General features: G+C 35.5%; 1 protein-coding gene across 4 annotated transcripts in view; it reads left to right on the top strand.

Annotated features, from left to right (window-relative positions):
* The window catches only part of MKLN1 (muskelin 1), a 379,019-nt gene that overhangs the window by 280,381 nt on the left and 84,767 nt on the right, over nt 1–13,871 (top strand). For all 4 annotated transcript variants that reach the window (XM_007177144.3, XM_007177145.3, XM_007177143.3 and 1 more), the window contains 2 exons: nt 3,708–3,785; nt 6,891–6,956. In XM_007177144.3, the coding sequence (XP_007177206.1) occupies nt 3,708–3,785; nt 6,891–6,956 (144 nt within the window). The remainder of the gene's footprint in view (nt 1–3,707; nt 3,786–6,890; nt 6,957–13,871) is intronic.

The raw sequence follows: 13,871 nt of genomic DNA, 5'->3' as shown, positions 1-13,871 counted from the left end.
GTATGCAATAAAAGTCAACTCTTTCTTCTTTGGTGAGATCTTTTTAGAGAGTTACTTCCAGATTTGATAATGCTATATTGAAATAATTTTCTTCAGGTTTTCTAATAGTCTCCAAGGAAAAGTAAGAGATATCAAAGAGAATTGTGTGAACTTTAGACTAGTGAAGGGAAAAGGAATTTACTTGAGACAGTAGGAGGCAAAAAGTTCCCCAAGCAATTTTTTTTTAATGTTTGCTTGACTGCTGTACAAGATTGGTGTGACTTGTCAGGGTGCCATTATGTACGAGGAATGTGCTTTATTGGAGGTAGGAGTTTTATGTACAGTTTGTTGTAATGTAAGGAACTTAGTAACATTAAGATGACTCAAAGGAAATGTCAACCATGTGGCTAGGAAAGTCCCTCCACCCCCTGCTCTTTTTTCCAATCTAAGCATTTATTATATACTGAGCATCTCTGATGTTATGCTATTAACTGTCATTATTCAAGAGAAGATTAATTGTATCTAGTGTAAAATCATCATAATTTCTAATATTTTAAGTTTGGATTACTTAATGTTTAAATTTTGGAAGTAGTTTCCTCTGCATGCTTGATCATAAATCCTTTGTGCATATTTAGCTCTCTTTGTCCTTGTTAAAACAAGCTAATGTCAGTGTACAAAGCACTGCTTGTAGAAACGTGAATGTGTCTAGTGACCCGTGAAGAAGAGACATTTCAGGGGTAACAAAGTATGTGAAAATGGTTTATATTGGTAATAACAATATGTTATAAAGTTTTTCCAAAGTTTAGAAAAGAATTCCACATATCTAGTTGTTTTGTGACCTTTCTTCCAGTAATAATAGAGTTCAATGCAAAAAAATTGGGAAAACAAAAAAGTACAAAGGCAAAAACCAAAACCAAAAATCACAATCATCCTAATCCTGCCAACCAAAGAAAATCACTTTTAACTTTTTGATGTATGTCAGTGTTTTTTCTTTTCATCTGTGTGTGTGTGTTTACAAAATGATTTTACAAAAATTGTATAATGTTTGAGAGTTTGCTTTTTTTACTTGAAAATTCCTGACAATATTTTCATAGGACAGTTGTGTTTGTTAGAAGAGAAACTGTGAAGCTCTTGATGGGTAGAGTATTTGTAAGTTTTTCAGGTTAGTTAAGAGTGGGGATAGAAGGATTAGTTGAAGAAACAATTAGATAATTTAATTTTACCTGCAGTGTTCAGAATGGCTTTAAAGATCAGGAATGGGGTCATCCATCAGATTGTAACTGTTCCTGTGATTATTGCCTTAGGAGGTCTTAGAAGAATTTCCCCCAGTGGCTTGTGATTTCTTTTTCAGAATAGTCACAGAAGACTTAAGGGGAAAGAGGAGATGGAGACTTTTCTTAGATGAACATAAGGTGGGATCAGCCAGACACACACAGTTCGAGTAAATATATTGGTTCTAACAGTGGTGGGACCCTAGTATGCCACAATTTGGAAGGAACCTCAGGCCCTATCCAACTCTTAAACACCAGTTTTGCAGATGAGGAACTTGCTTGACTTATCAAAAGTCATGTAACTAACTAGTATGGGACATTTTGGTAATATGGCAATTGGGCACTATTAAAAAGTATGAAATTTATTACTTTTCTAATTGTCTCTATTTTTGCTTTGTATTTTTCATGTCTTGAGTTTTCTTATCTCCCTCAGTTTTCTACTCATCTCCATATACTCCCATCTTTACTTTTTTCTCTCTCTCCTCTTCAGTTAGCCATTATGTGGAATTAATATTTTAAAATCATTGTTTATATTGATTAATTTTATCTTCTCTGTTTAAGGTTTTTAAAAAGGATCATTTAACTTTTATGTGCCTTTCACAAAATGGAATAAAATTTAATTACTGTGTTTTACTTCTATATAATACTAAATTTATGATTAATATTTTATTATCATCTTATCATTACTATTAATAGGAGCCCCACAACATTTTATCTGAAAAAAGAAAAGATTTCCAGCTCTTGTAGTGGGAAACCAGTATTGGCCAGAGTAGGCTGGATGGGGCAAGAATTGTCAGAAAAGCCCATGGGGGAGCAGGTGATATGATAGAAACACTCTCACAAAAATAAGTTGTGAATCCACTTGTTCCCCTTACTTTAACAATTAAAACATAAATGCTAATTTGTGAGTGCTAATTTAAGAAGGAGAGAACTTTCTTTTTGCAAGAATTTTTTAAAGTCCCACGGGCAAAGAAAAAAAGAAACTAGATGAGTTTATGGGATAGAGGTTTTCAGTTAAAGCCATCTGGAAAGACTTGAAAGCTGAAGGGTGTGGTTAAGACTGAGTTTCATAATTACCCAGAAAAGAAAGAGATTAGGGAGGTTTTTGTAAATTACACAGTCTCTGGCAAGTACACAAGTCACAGAGAACAGACAGTTTTACTTATAAAATCTTTGGAAAAGTATTTGCTTTCAGTGACTAAATGAAGCAAAAGGGAATCCTTTATTCAGATTGAAATCAGTCAAGTGACAGAATTTATAGTAAAGGTAACTCTATAAATTATAATCTGTTTGGGTTCATGTAGAAGAAAACCCTAGTTTAAAAAGTAAGGAAATGTTATTTTATCATATAACAAGAAGTCCAGAGATAAGGTAAATTTCATGGTTAGTCAATTCAGTGATCCAGTTTCTTCATCTCTCTCTGCCCTGTCATCATTATAGAGTTGATTTCATTATCAGACCTCTACAAATGGGCTATAGCAGGGATGTACATTTGCATACAGATTCTGAACATTTCCAGGGGAACAAAAGTACATTTTTCTTCTCTGTAGAGTCATTTAAAAGTAAGGAAACATTTCCTTGAAGGCCCCCGGACCCCCCGCCAGAGATCCTCATGTTTCATTAGCCAGAATTGGGTTTCATACCATTCTTAAACTAATCTTTGTTGAGGGGCACAGGATTAGGACTTGATAATTATTTGGGGTAGAATGGATGTATGTGGGGAGTTCAGTCTCCATGACCATCGTAGTACCTGGTGTAACAACTAGTTACTGTACTGTAACAACTCCTCTTAAGAAGGAGATTTAGAATTTATTAATGAAGTAAGTAAAGCATAGTGAAACATGAGTCCCAGCCCCACCACTCAAGAGCTGTGTGATTTGGGTTAAATTCATTAATTTCTCTAAATATGCATTTCCACATCTGTAAAATGAAGACGATAATGCCCAATTCATAAGGATGTTTTTAGAATTAAATCAGATAAGTAAGATAGCACAGATTCTAACATATAGTATTCAATAAATATACTATTACTATTACTGGTACTTTTATCTTTATGTAGTTTTGTACTCAAAGAAAACTCTAAAAATGGTATTTTCACTTTAAAGGATTAGTTGTTTTTTTTCCTGAAGACAAGGGCCTCGACCAAAGTTGGTGGAGCTCCCATTTCCTTCTCTAGCTTTTTTGTATAGTAGTACAAAAATGGGGGAAACTTAGTAAGTTTAGTATGAGCTGCCACTAAAACAATTCGTTTACATGGTTGTGTCAACTGATACTTTGCTATTTATATTTGAGGTAGCATAAAAACTGAACTGACACATTTTATGAAAATGTGCTATTGTATTAGTGACATATTAGTAATTTTCTTTAATGCAGGCGTCTACATTTTGGTCTTTTTTGCTGTAATAAAAAGTGTAAGCTGTTAAGGTGTAATTCTCTCTCATTCTTTGATATTTGCAGATGGCTTGTTCAATCAGTATATCAGTCAACAGGAATATAAGCCACGATGGAGTCAAATCATTCCCAAAAGCACCAAAGGTAAGTCCTACCTTCTAGGTTGTGGGTGCTTTTCCTTTAATGTCCCAGTTTCATGTATCTGAAGGTAGCTCAAGTTTAACTGTACCCTATTAATGAAAAGCAGGTGTTTAAAACAAGACATAGGTTCCTTAACTAGATGGCAGAGGAAGTTTATTATATTAAATTTTTCTTTTAAACCTTTTTGTTTTATTGCTATAACAGAAGGTTGGGCATTTTTTACACAGAATACCATCATAAACTGCTTTTATAGAGACACTATAAAATTATAGGCTATTGTGTTGTAATCCCAAACATGTCCCTGAAAAAACTGAAATTCTGCAAAATTGCTCACAAAAGCTAATAGGGCTTATGAGAGAAGTAGAAATGGGACATACCATTCTAAATCTGTGGAACTTTATAGTCAGATACTAATGATAAAAACTAATATAACCAGATACTAATAATAAAAAATAACAATTCTAATAAAAATAAATACTAGTACACTTAAATCTTTATAGGCATTTATATTGAGCATCACAGTGATTTTGGAGCTTTAAACCCTGGGGCTCATTCTTCTTTCTTTGAGCTAAAGACCCTCAAGGACATTTGCTTCTGATGAAGACTATTTTTATCAAAACTTAAAATCTGACCTAGGGTGTGGTATTCTTCATTAATCTATCTTTTCATATGGGGGAAGTTTTTGTCACGTCTTCATCTGCACTCACTGCTTTGTCAGATGGTTAATACAGTGGAAAGAGTAGCAGTTCTTTAATGCAACTATTTGCATTAAAGGAAGGCAGTTCTGTGGATGGTCAGCTTTTTTCCTGTGGTCTTCATACATTGCTAAAGCCTTCATTTTAAGTGTGAGAAAGCTTTCCTCAAATAGTGTTAAACATTAATATACTGGAGAAAATTGCTTATAACCTCCATAATTTCTGAGTTATATAAGCATCATTTTCCTGCTTTATCAGTCATATATGAGGTAATTTTCTTCAGAAGTGCATGTTGTAGCAAACAGACTAGTATATTTGAAAACTAATGGATTAATTAAGTATATAAAATGCAAACATACTGACAGTCTGTTCTTTTTTTTATGATCAAATATCTGTCTTCTTTATTTATTTTTTATTTATTTATTTTAAAAATTTATTTTACTTATTTTTGGCTGCGTTGGGTCTTCCTTGCTGCATGCGGGCTTTCTCTAGTTGCGGCAAGTGGGGGCTCCTCTTTGTTGCAGTGTGCGGGCTTCTCATTGCGGTAGCTTCTCTTGTTGCATAGCATGGGCTCTAGGTGTGCGGGCTTCAGTAGTTGCGGCACATGGGCTCAGTAGTTGTGGCTTGCGGGCTCTAGAGCGCAGCAGGCTCAGCAGTTGTGGCACACGGGCTTAGTTGCTTTGCGGCATGTGGGATCTTCCCAGACCAGGGCTCGAACCCGTGTCCCCCGCATTGGCAGCTGGATTCTTAACCACTGCACCACCAGGGAAGTCCCTACTTTTTAATTTTTTTTTTTTTTTTTTTGTCTGCATTGGGTCTTCGTTGCTGCATGCGGGCTTTCTCTAGTTGCAGTGAGCAGGGGCTACTCTTCATTGCAGTGCACGGGCTTCTCATTGCGGTAGCTTCTCTTGTTGCATAGCATGGGCTCTAGGCGCTCAGGCTTCAGTAGTTTCAGCATGCGGGCCCTAGAGCCACGTGGGCTTCAGTAGTTGCGGTGCACGGGCTTAATTGCTCTGCGGCATGTGGGATCTTCCCAGACCAGGGATTGAACCCGTGTCCCCTGCATTGGCAGGCGGATTCTTAACCGCTGTGCCACCAGGGAAGTCCCTCTTAATCTGTTCTTGAAAGTGGTAATACTGACTTTACTAATTGGGGGAAGAAGGAAGAAAAGGGCGAAACTTCAATAATAATGAGCTGTAAATTCTAAACCTAGCTATTAAAAAGGAGAAAGAATTTGCAGGAAACTTCTGAATGTTTAGTGCTTGAATACAGCTTCAGTTTTGCATCTTATTTATAATATACAAGAACTGACATTTCAGTCTTTTTCATAATACCCCTGTGGAATTAATAAAAATTTGGATGTTCCCGGCACTTCCCTGGCAGTCCAGTGGTTAAGACTCTGGGCTCCCAGTGCAGGGGGCATGGGTTTGATCCCTGGCTGGGGAACTAAGATCCCGCATGCCGCAGGGCGTGGCCAAAAAATACATAAATAAAAAATAAAAATAAAAATGCCCTTTACCTGTAAAACACAATTTAAAAAAAAAATTGGATGTTCCCTATTTTACATAGGAGAAAGCTGATACAGGGAAAGTTATTACCTAAAGTAAAGTATTTCAATTAATGGGACAGTTACAAAGAAAACCTCAGGTTTTCTGGTTTACATCAAGTAAGGCATTAGAATCCTGTAACCTTTTGAACCGTTGAAATTAAGTTATATCTTCATATATAAAAGAACTGATATAAAGTAAGATAAATATAAGTTAAACAATAGTTTTCTCCTTCAGAGGTTTAAAATTTTCACTGATTATATTTAAAGCTGCCTATTAAGCTTTGTGATGTAAATAAGAATCAAATGGAAGCAAATCTTACATTTTGTCAGACAGTACTACTCAAATAAAATAGTTGGTAGATTATGTGGGAGATGATTTCTGAAATATTGGCACAAAATTAATACAGTGAGGAAATTATCATTAATGTAAAACTTGCTAGCATCTTAGTTTTCAGTAGCTAGTTTTATGCTCATTATACTAATAAACCATGCCTGGAATTATAGACCTGTGATCTAGTTCTGTGATTGTTTTCCATCTTCACTTTGTCACTTCACTAGTTTAGAGATTTTACATTTTTGTGGAATATCCTGTGTCTTTGCTGATTTATGGCATTGGTCCTAAATAAGTTGAAAGTAGCTTCCAGTTGCATTAAGAGCCTGAAAACAATTAGAAAAAAAGAGCAAGATAATTATTATAAACTTAGTTATGTCATATTATGTCTCTTACGAGTCCTCTTATTCTTAATATTGAAAGAATAAGTGTGTGTTATTTTCACTACTCATTACAGACTTATGAATGAAGTTACTCTGGATATGCAGTTGTTCTGTGGTATTCATTTAAAGAAAATATTGTTTCTGCTTCAGGTGATGGAGAAGATAACCGACCAGGAATGAGAGGAGGCCATCAGATGGTTATTGATGTTCAAACAGGTGAGGACTACTTGGAATGGAAAGCAAATTCTTTAAAAAATTATACATTATTAAATATCAGGTACTCATAAATGTGCTTCTTTCCATTCCTTACCAAGTTAAATGTCATTGGCCATAACCAAGTAGCAAAGAAAATAGGCATTATCTACAGGTATAACCTAAACTAAGCAATGGCACGTCAGGGAGGGGAGGCTGCTGCACAAATGAAATTAGATGACCTAAAAGAAATGTAATGTGCAGCCCTTTAGAGCCGTGTGTGTGTGTGTGTGTGTGTGTGTGTAGTTTTATATGTGTTTGATTTCCATAGTATACTGTGGAGTATTTCTGGATTTTTAGTGCATTTATATTTTAATGCCATAATATGGGAATTGTTGCAGTAAAAGAGAATTAAGATATATTTTAGAGGGAGAGAATGTAAAATTAAGTAGCCTAAGTGTTGGTAGATGCATAAATTGCTAAACACTGTCCACAAGCCTATAAGTAATTTGTTTTAGTTAGTCTTCTTTGCTGCCTTTTTAATTTTATTCTGCAACTTGATACTGAAATTTTTCCTTAGGTTTCTACAGCCTAGAACAGCTTAAATACCATTATATTTAGAGGTTAATGCTAAAATTATAATAGGTTTTCAAACTACCGTCTTGAAAAGCAAATAATACCAAGAATTTTGTATAATTTTATTTTATTATTTGGTTTTAGAAAACTTTACCACATACAATGCCAGTATCCACCCAAATAATATTTTACTTTTTCCAAGTATAATAAAAACTCTGTTCTATTATTGTATTATGCTGACAGTAGTGCTTCAGGAATAAAGTTTTTTTTTTTTTTTTTTATTTTAAAGTATTCTTTTTTTTTTTTAAAGGATTTTTCTTATTTATTTATTTATTTATTTATTTATTTATTTATTTATTTTTTTTTTTTTTTTTTTTTTTTTTTTTTTTAAAGTTTTACTTGATTTTATTTATTTATTTATTTTATTTTTGGCTGTGTTGGGTCTTCGGTTCGTGCGAGGGCTTTCTCCAGTTGCGGCAAGCGGGGGCCACTCTTCATCGCGGTGCGGGGACCGCTCTTCATCGCGGTGCGCGGGCCTTTCTCTATCGCGGCCCCTCCCGTCGCGGGGCACAGGCTCCAGACGCGCAGGCTCAGCAATTGTGGCTCACGGGCCCAGCTGCTCCGTGGCATGTGGGATCTTCCCAGACCAGGGCTCGAACCCGCGTCCCCTGCATTAGCAGGCAGATTCTCAACCACTGCGCCACCAGGGAAGCCCCCTATTTATTTATTTATTTATTTTTGGCTGTGTTGGGTCTTCGGTTCGTGCGAGGGCTTTCTCCAGTTGCGGCAAGCGGGGGCCACTCTTCATCGCGGTGCGGGGACCGCTCTTCATCGCGGTGCGCGGGCCTTTCTCTATCGCGGCCCCTCCCGTCGCGGGGCACAGGCTCCAGACGCGCAGGCTCAGCAATTGTGGCTCACGGGCCCAGCTGCTCCGTGGCATGTGGGATCTTCCCAGACCAGGGCTCGAACCCGTGTCCCCTGCATTAGCAGGCAGACTCTCAACCACTGCGCCACCAGGGAAGCCCAATAAAGTTTTTTTGATTCATTATAATTACTAAGATTATTGCAATGCAGATAATCATCTAGGCATTAATGTATTTTCACAAATGTTTTATAAGTAAAAGGAGGAATTATAATATTTAAAATTAACTGCTAAATTTGTATAGTAACCTGTGAGTTTGTTTGGGAGTATTATTAGGGTCTCTTTGGAAAAGGTTCATTTTGAGGCATAGGAATTTGCTTTCCTAATCTTGGCCCCTCTTCCCAGACCCCTTCCTTCCCACAAAAATAGGCTTGACTCAGCTGTAGAGTCTTAAGCATCTTTTTTTCTACCTGAGAGTTCAGTAAATACGCACATGCTTATTTCTCAAAGAACCAGATCTATACAGAAAATTTTTTTTAATCCAAAATTAAATACAGTATAAAAAAACAGTTGAAAATTTGTGTTTAGATCGTCTACAGTAGCTTTTCTCCCCTTTTGAACATACAGTGGAATTTATAATGCTGTTCTTCTTTTTCTCAGTCATGATGAAAATATTATTAAATTCTTTTTTTAAAAATTGCTAATAAAATACTAAAAAAGAGTGTTGAAAAGCTACTTTAATTTTCTAGACAAAATGCTCTTTTCCTTAAATGTGAAAGTAACGTGGTTTACTTTAACATTTAAAGTTCACCTTATCAGGGAGCAGAAGGAATTTTCATAGTGCTTACTGTGTTGCTTATTGTGGAATATGGACTGTATAAAATAGGTAAAATAAATGTGTAAGGAAAGAGAAAGTTTTTCTCTTTTTTTGTAATCCATGATATTTGAGAATGGGAAATGAGAAGATTCAAATGATAGGCAAATATCCTGACAGAACTTTGTGTGAGCAGAGTCATTGACGATTAAATGCTGACTTTTCAGGTCAGAGATCCTTGAAGTAAAATACTTACAGCATATAGTGATAAAGGTCCACATATTTTTCTGTAATATCTTGGTTTTATGCATTAAGGGCAGGGTTTCAGCAGACTCAAGGTCCTTATCCCCATTCCCTTTAAAAAAATATTTCAAGGAGAGGAAAAGAGTTGTTTCAGTATTTACTTGGTTTGCTTTAGAAACAATAATTATAAGAAAGCAATGACTTAAAGTAAGTCATTGTAAATAAGTAAGAATGACTTATTATAGGCATGGGATATATTCCAGATGGAATCTTTAAAGGCATAATCTCTCATAGTTTCTGAGGATTTATTATAGGTTGACAAAGGTCTACAATGAAAAATTGATCAGTATCCATACTTCTGTATGAGCACTAGTTGATAAAAATGTAATAAAAGTATTCTGTGAATATATTTTTAAGCAAATATTTCTACTATAGGAAATTTAGGGGCTTAGCCATCAATAGAGGGATTTTTTTTCCCATTAATTAATTTATTTATTTTTGGCTGTGTTGGGTCTTCGTTTCTGTGCGAGGGCTTTCTCTAGTTGCGGCAAGTGGGGGCCACTCTTCATCGCGGTGTGCGGGCCTTTTACTGTGGCGGCCTCTCTTGTTGCGGGGCACAGGCTCCAGACGCGCAGGCTCAGTAGTTGTGGCTCACGGGCCTAGTTGCTCCGTGGCATGTGGGATCTTCCCAGACCAGGGCTCGAACCCCTGTCCCCTGCACTGGCAGGCAGATTCTCAACCACTGCGCCACCAGGAAAGCCCCCCAATAGAGGGATTTTTATTTAGAGCCATTTTGTATCTGTTTCAGTGCTTTTTTCCCACCCCCCCCCAAACTTTCTTAATGCTGGGTCAAGCTTTATTTAGGTCCACGTGTGATGATTAAACGAGATTTTGAGCCTTTAACAGGAACCAAAAATTTAAAGTCTGGTAAAACTAAATAATCATGATAGTTTATATAAAGTTGTCCATAACTCAAGTGAGCTTGATGGTCAATATGTTACCATTACCACTTATAGTGTGGGAACACTACTAACTATGTGAACGGTGAAGTTGAAGGGGTTTAACCACATTCAGATGATCCTTTGTATGAGTAATAGGGAGTATGAGTTATAGGGATGGTGTGTAAAACATATTGGTATGGAATTCTTTATAAATATATATAAATGAACTGGTGATGCAATTAGGGTTGGGATCCAGATTGAGATAGAGGAGAAATGCAGCTTCTGAGGATTCAGGTGTCTGGAAGCAGAGAGAAATGTAAGGAAAGATGCCCTAGGACTCAACCAAGTCAGAAAAAGCTTTGAACTTTCATAAGACTCTAGAATAGTGGTTTAGGTTACGTTTAAACAGATGTCTGGTTGTGAGGGTGGGTAATCCAGGAATGTGCTATATCAAGAGAAAACAAAAGGAATTTAAAAAATGCCATTCAAAAGTCTAGTAACTGCCATACCCTGGCATTCCCACTCTTGTTTCAGCTAACCATTGCTGTCTATATTCCTTTCTATCACCATGCTCTATCCTCTTAGTATTTCCTTGTTTTCTTAGATGAGGCTTCATGAATGGGCTTTAAGGAGGCCCATGATACTCTTGAAATGGTATGTAATATTTTTATCTGCCTTTGTGGAGTTTACTGGGAAGATTCATTACCTATATATTTTTTAAAGGGTTAAATATTTCTATTAAGTTTTGACATTACATGGTAAGTAAATACTGCTGGTATTCATATAAAATTTCAAATGAAATTCCTTGCTCTGTGTAAGTGGTATTCATTGTTAAAATAATAGAGTTTCCAAAGTAAACTCTTGCCCACCTTTCCTCTACTCTTGTTTTTTTTCCAGATTATTTGTTGCTAGATATAAGGTGGGTGAGGAAGAGAGTAAAGGCGATAAAGTCAGAGAGGTAGTGAGGGGCAATTGTGTTGAGTTCTTCTGTAAGAACTTTAACCTTTACTCATAGTGAGATGATTAAAGGAAAATATTGTTGGGTTTTGAGAAATGTTACTGACTTTGCATTTTAACAAAACAAATTGGGTGAAGGGCAGAAGCAGAGCGACCTTTTAGGAGGCAGTTCCTTACCAGAGAAGTGATGATAGCATTGGCTTTTACTAGAGTGGTGATCACAGTGTTGAGAATTGGTCAGATTTGGGATGTATTTTGAAGATGTCACATACAGCTGACAGGATTTACTGATGGATTGGATATGAGGTGTGAGCGAAACGAGTAATGAATGACTCAAGGTTTTGACCTGAGTAGTTGGGAAAATAGTATAGCCATTCCCTAAGATAGGTAAAACAAGTGGATTAAATATGGTGGGTTGTTCAGCAACTTGTTTTTAGACAGGTTGAGATGCCAGTTAGACATTCACGTATATAGATATGTCAAGTAAGTGGTTAGATATATTGTTTGGGGTTCAGGAGACAGGTCCAGGCAGAATAAGCATTTCCCTTTCTGTATTTACATAGCACTTTGTTCATACTATTATTTTTACTATAATGATTTCCAAATTGTTTTAGAGTTGCTTGTGTAGGTGTTATGTATCCCATTCCTCTCTATTCAGCTTTCTCCTTTCTACCTCCCATCCCCAATATTCTTATTGATGGGAGAAAGACAAGAATCTTGCATTATTTATTTTTATGGCCGCAAAGCCTGATATGGAGTAAGTGTGTACTAAATATTTGTTGAACTGAATCAAAATTTTAAAATCCATTTTCCTTCAAGTTGAAAAATATTTACTTGGAAACTACACTCTGATATTGCTTTAAACCTTGATGGGTGGATTGTGTCATGATGTCATTTGTTGTAAATGCTAATATTTTTCTGAGGTGAATTTATGTTATTGGTTATACTCTAATATATTTAAATTTTCTGGTGATTCTCTTTGTTCTTTTCTAGTATATAGACTATATTTCCTTAAAGCTGTAGTTCTTATTACCTTGGGACCTAGGTAGAAAAATTAAATGTTATGTAGACTGCATTTTTTTAGGGTAACAGTTGGTGCTTTTTGAATTTAATTTGGGTGTAGGAGCAGAATCTGGGATATCTTTGGGATTTTTTTCTCTAGAAATTCTACTTCTATTGTAAAATTATTAATAGCATAATTTACCAAGGTGGTTTCATATACTTTATTTCATCATTTATGTACCAGAGTCTTATAACTGCTATCATCAGGTTGATTTTAATCATCTTCAAAGTTGTATTTCTTGTTAAGTCTCTGAAAGAACCTTTTCTAGTCCAGTCTTACTGATATAACAATTAAATATAGTGGTTGGAGGTTGAGTGTGTGGGAAGGAAGTGTGTGTGTGTATGTGTGTGTGTGTGTGTGTGTGTTAGAAAGAGAGAGAGACATATCTGGATTTCAATCCTGACTTTACCACCGACTTTTTGTTTGATCTTGAATGAGTTATAATGACAATAAAAACAGGAATAATAAATTAAGTTGCTGTGAGAGTTAAATGAAATAATGTCTTATATGTAAGTATCGATATATATTATTTATATAATATGTATTTTTATATGCAACATATTAATCTACAAATGTATACTGATTAGTTCCACTGAGAGAATTTGATGTAAATTTAGAGATCTTTGTTTTGTGTTTGTTTTTTTGACAGAATCTCACAGTGGAAATATTTTTAAACAATTTAAAATTTTTTGAAAAGCAATTTAAAACAACATGAAAAGCAGTGCTGTGTTGAGGAAAAAAAAATCTCACCCATAATTCCACGTTCTAACTAACCAATATTATTTTGGTATAATTGTTTCATCTTTTGTATATATTGCCCTTATTGATGTTTTAGAAAGGGAAGGATAAATATACTTTTAGATTTTTAGGAAAAAACATTAAAACTCATTTTAAGAACTTTTTCCTTAAGGATTAGGTTGATTTAGTAGTAGAGTGACTTTCCCCAAGTAGAATTTGAAGAAACTAGAAGTTATGTCTTTATAAGGTTGGTGCCTAAGTACTGAAATATAGTTTAGAGAAGCCCACTCCTTATTTTAAATATGCAATTTGAAGGTTTCCTAAGCAAGGGCTCTTAATCTGTTGAAGTTATATACAAAATTTTGTTTGTATGTACATTTTTCTGGAAGAGAATCCATGAATTCAGATCATCAACGAGTTAAGAACATCTTCACTAGACTAGAACTTTTTTTTTTTACCTGAGGAGTAATATTTATTAAATACCTACTACATGTAGAGATTGGGATTAGCACTTTTATATGTTTATACGTTTCATTTACAGCTGAAAAGGTAGATACCTTCATTTTACAGAATAGGTGGTGCTGTGTCCAGGGCTGTGGAGCTGGGATTTGAACACAGGTCTGTAGGACTGTCTGGCTCTAAAGCCCATGTTTTTGCTGCTGTTACTATAGTGGTTCTTAGTTTTCTAATGCTGAAGATACAGTGAAAATCTCAGGTGTGATAGGTGAAAACAGAAAATACAGTA

Source organism: Balaenoptera acutorostrata, chromosome 7 (assembly GCF_949987535.1).
Source record: "Balaenoptera acutorostrata chromosome 7, mBalAcu1.1, whole genome shotgun sequence".
Taxonomy (NCBI): domain Eukaryota; kingdom Metazoa; phylum Chordata; class Mammalia; order Artiodactyla; family Balaenopteridae; genus Balaenoptera; species Balaenoptera acutorostrata.
The sequence above is the reverse complement of the archived record's forward strand: the minus strand, read 5'-3'. Positions and strand labels throughout refer to the sequence as shown.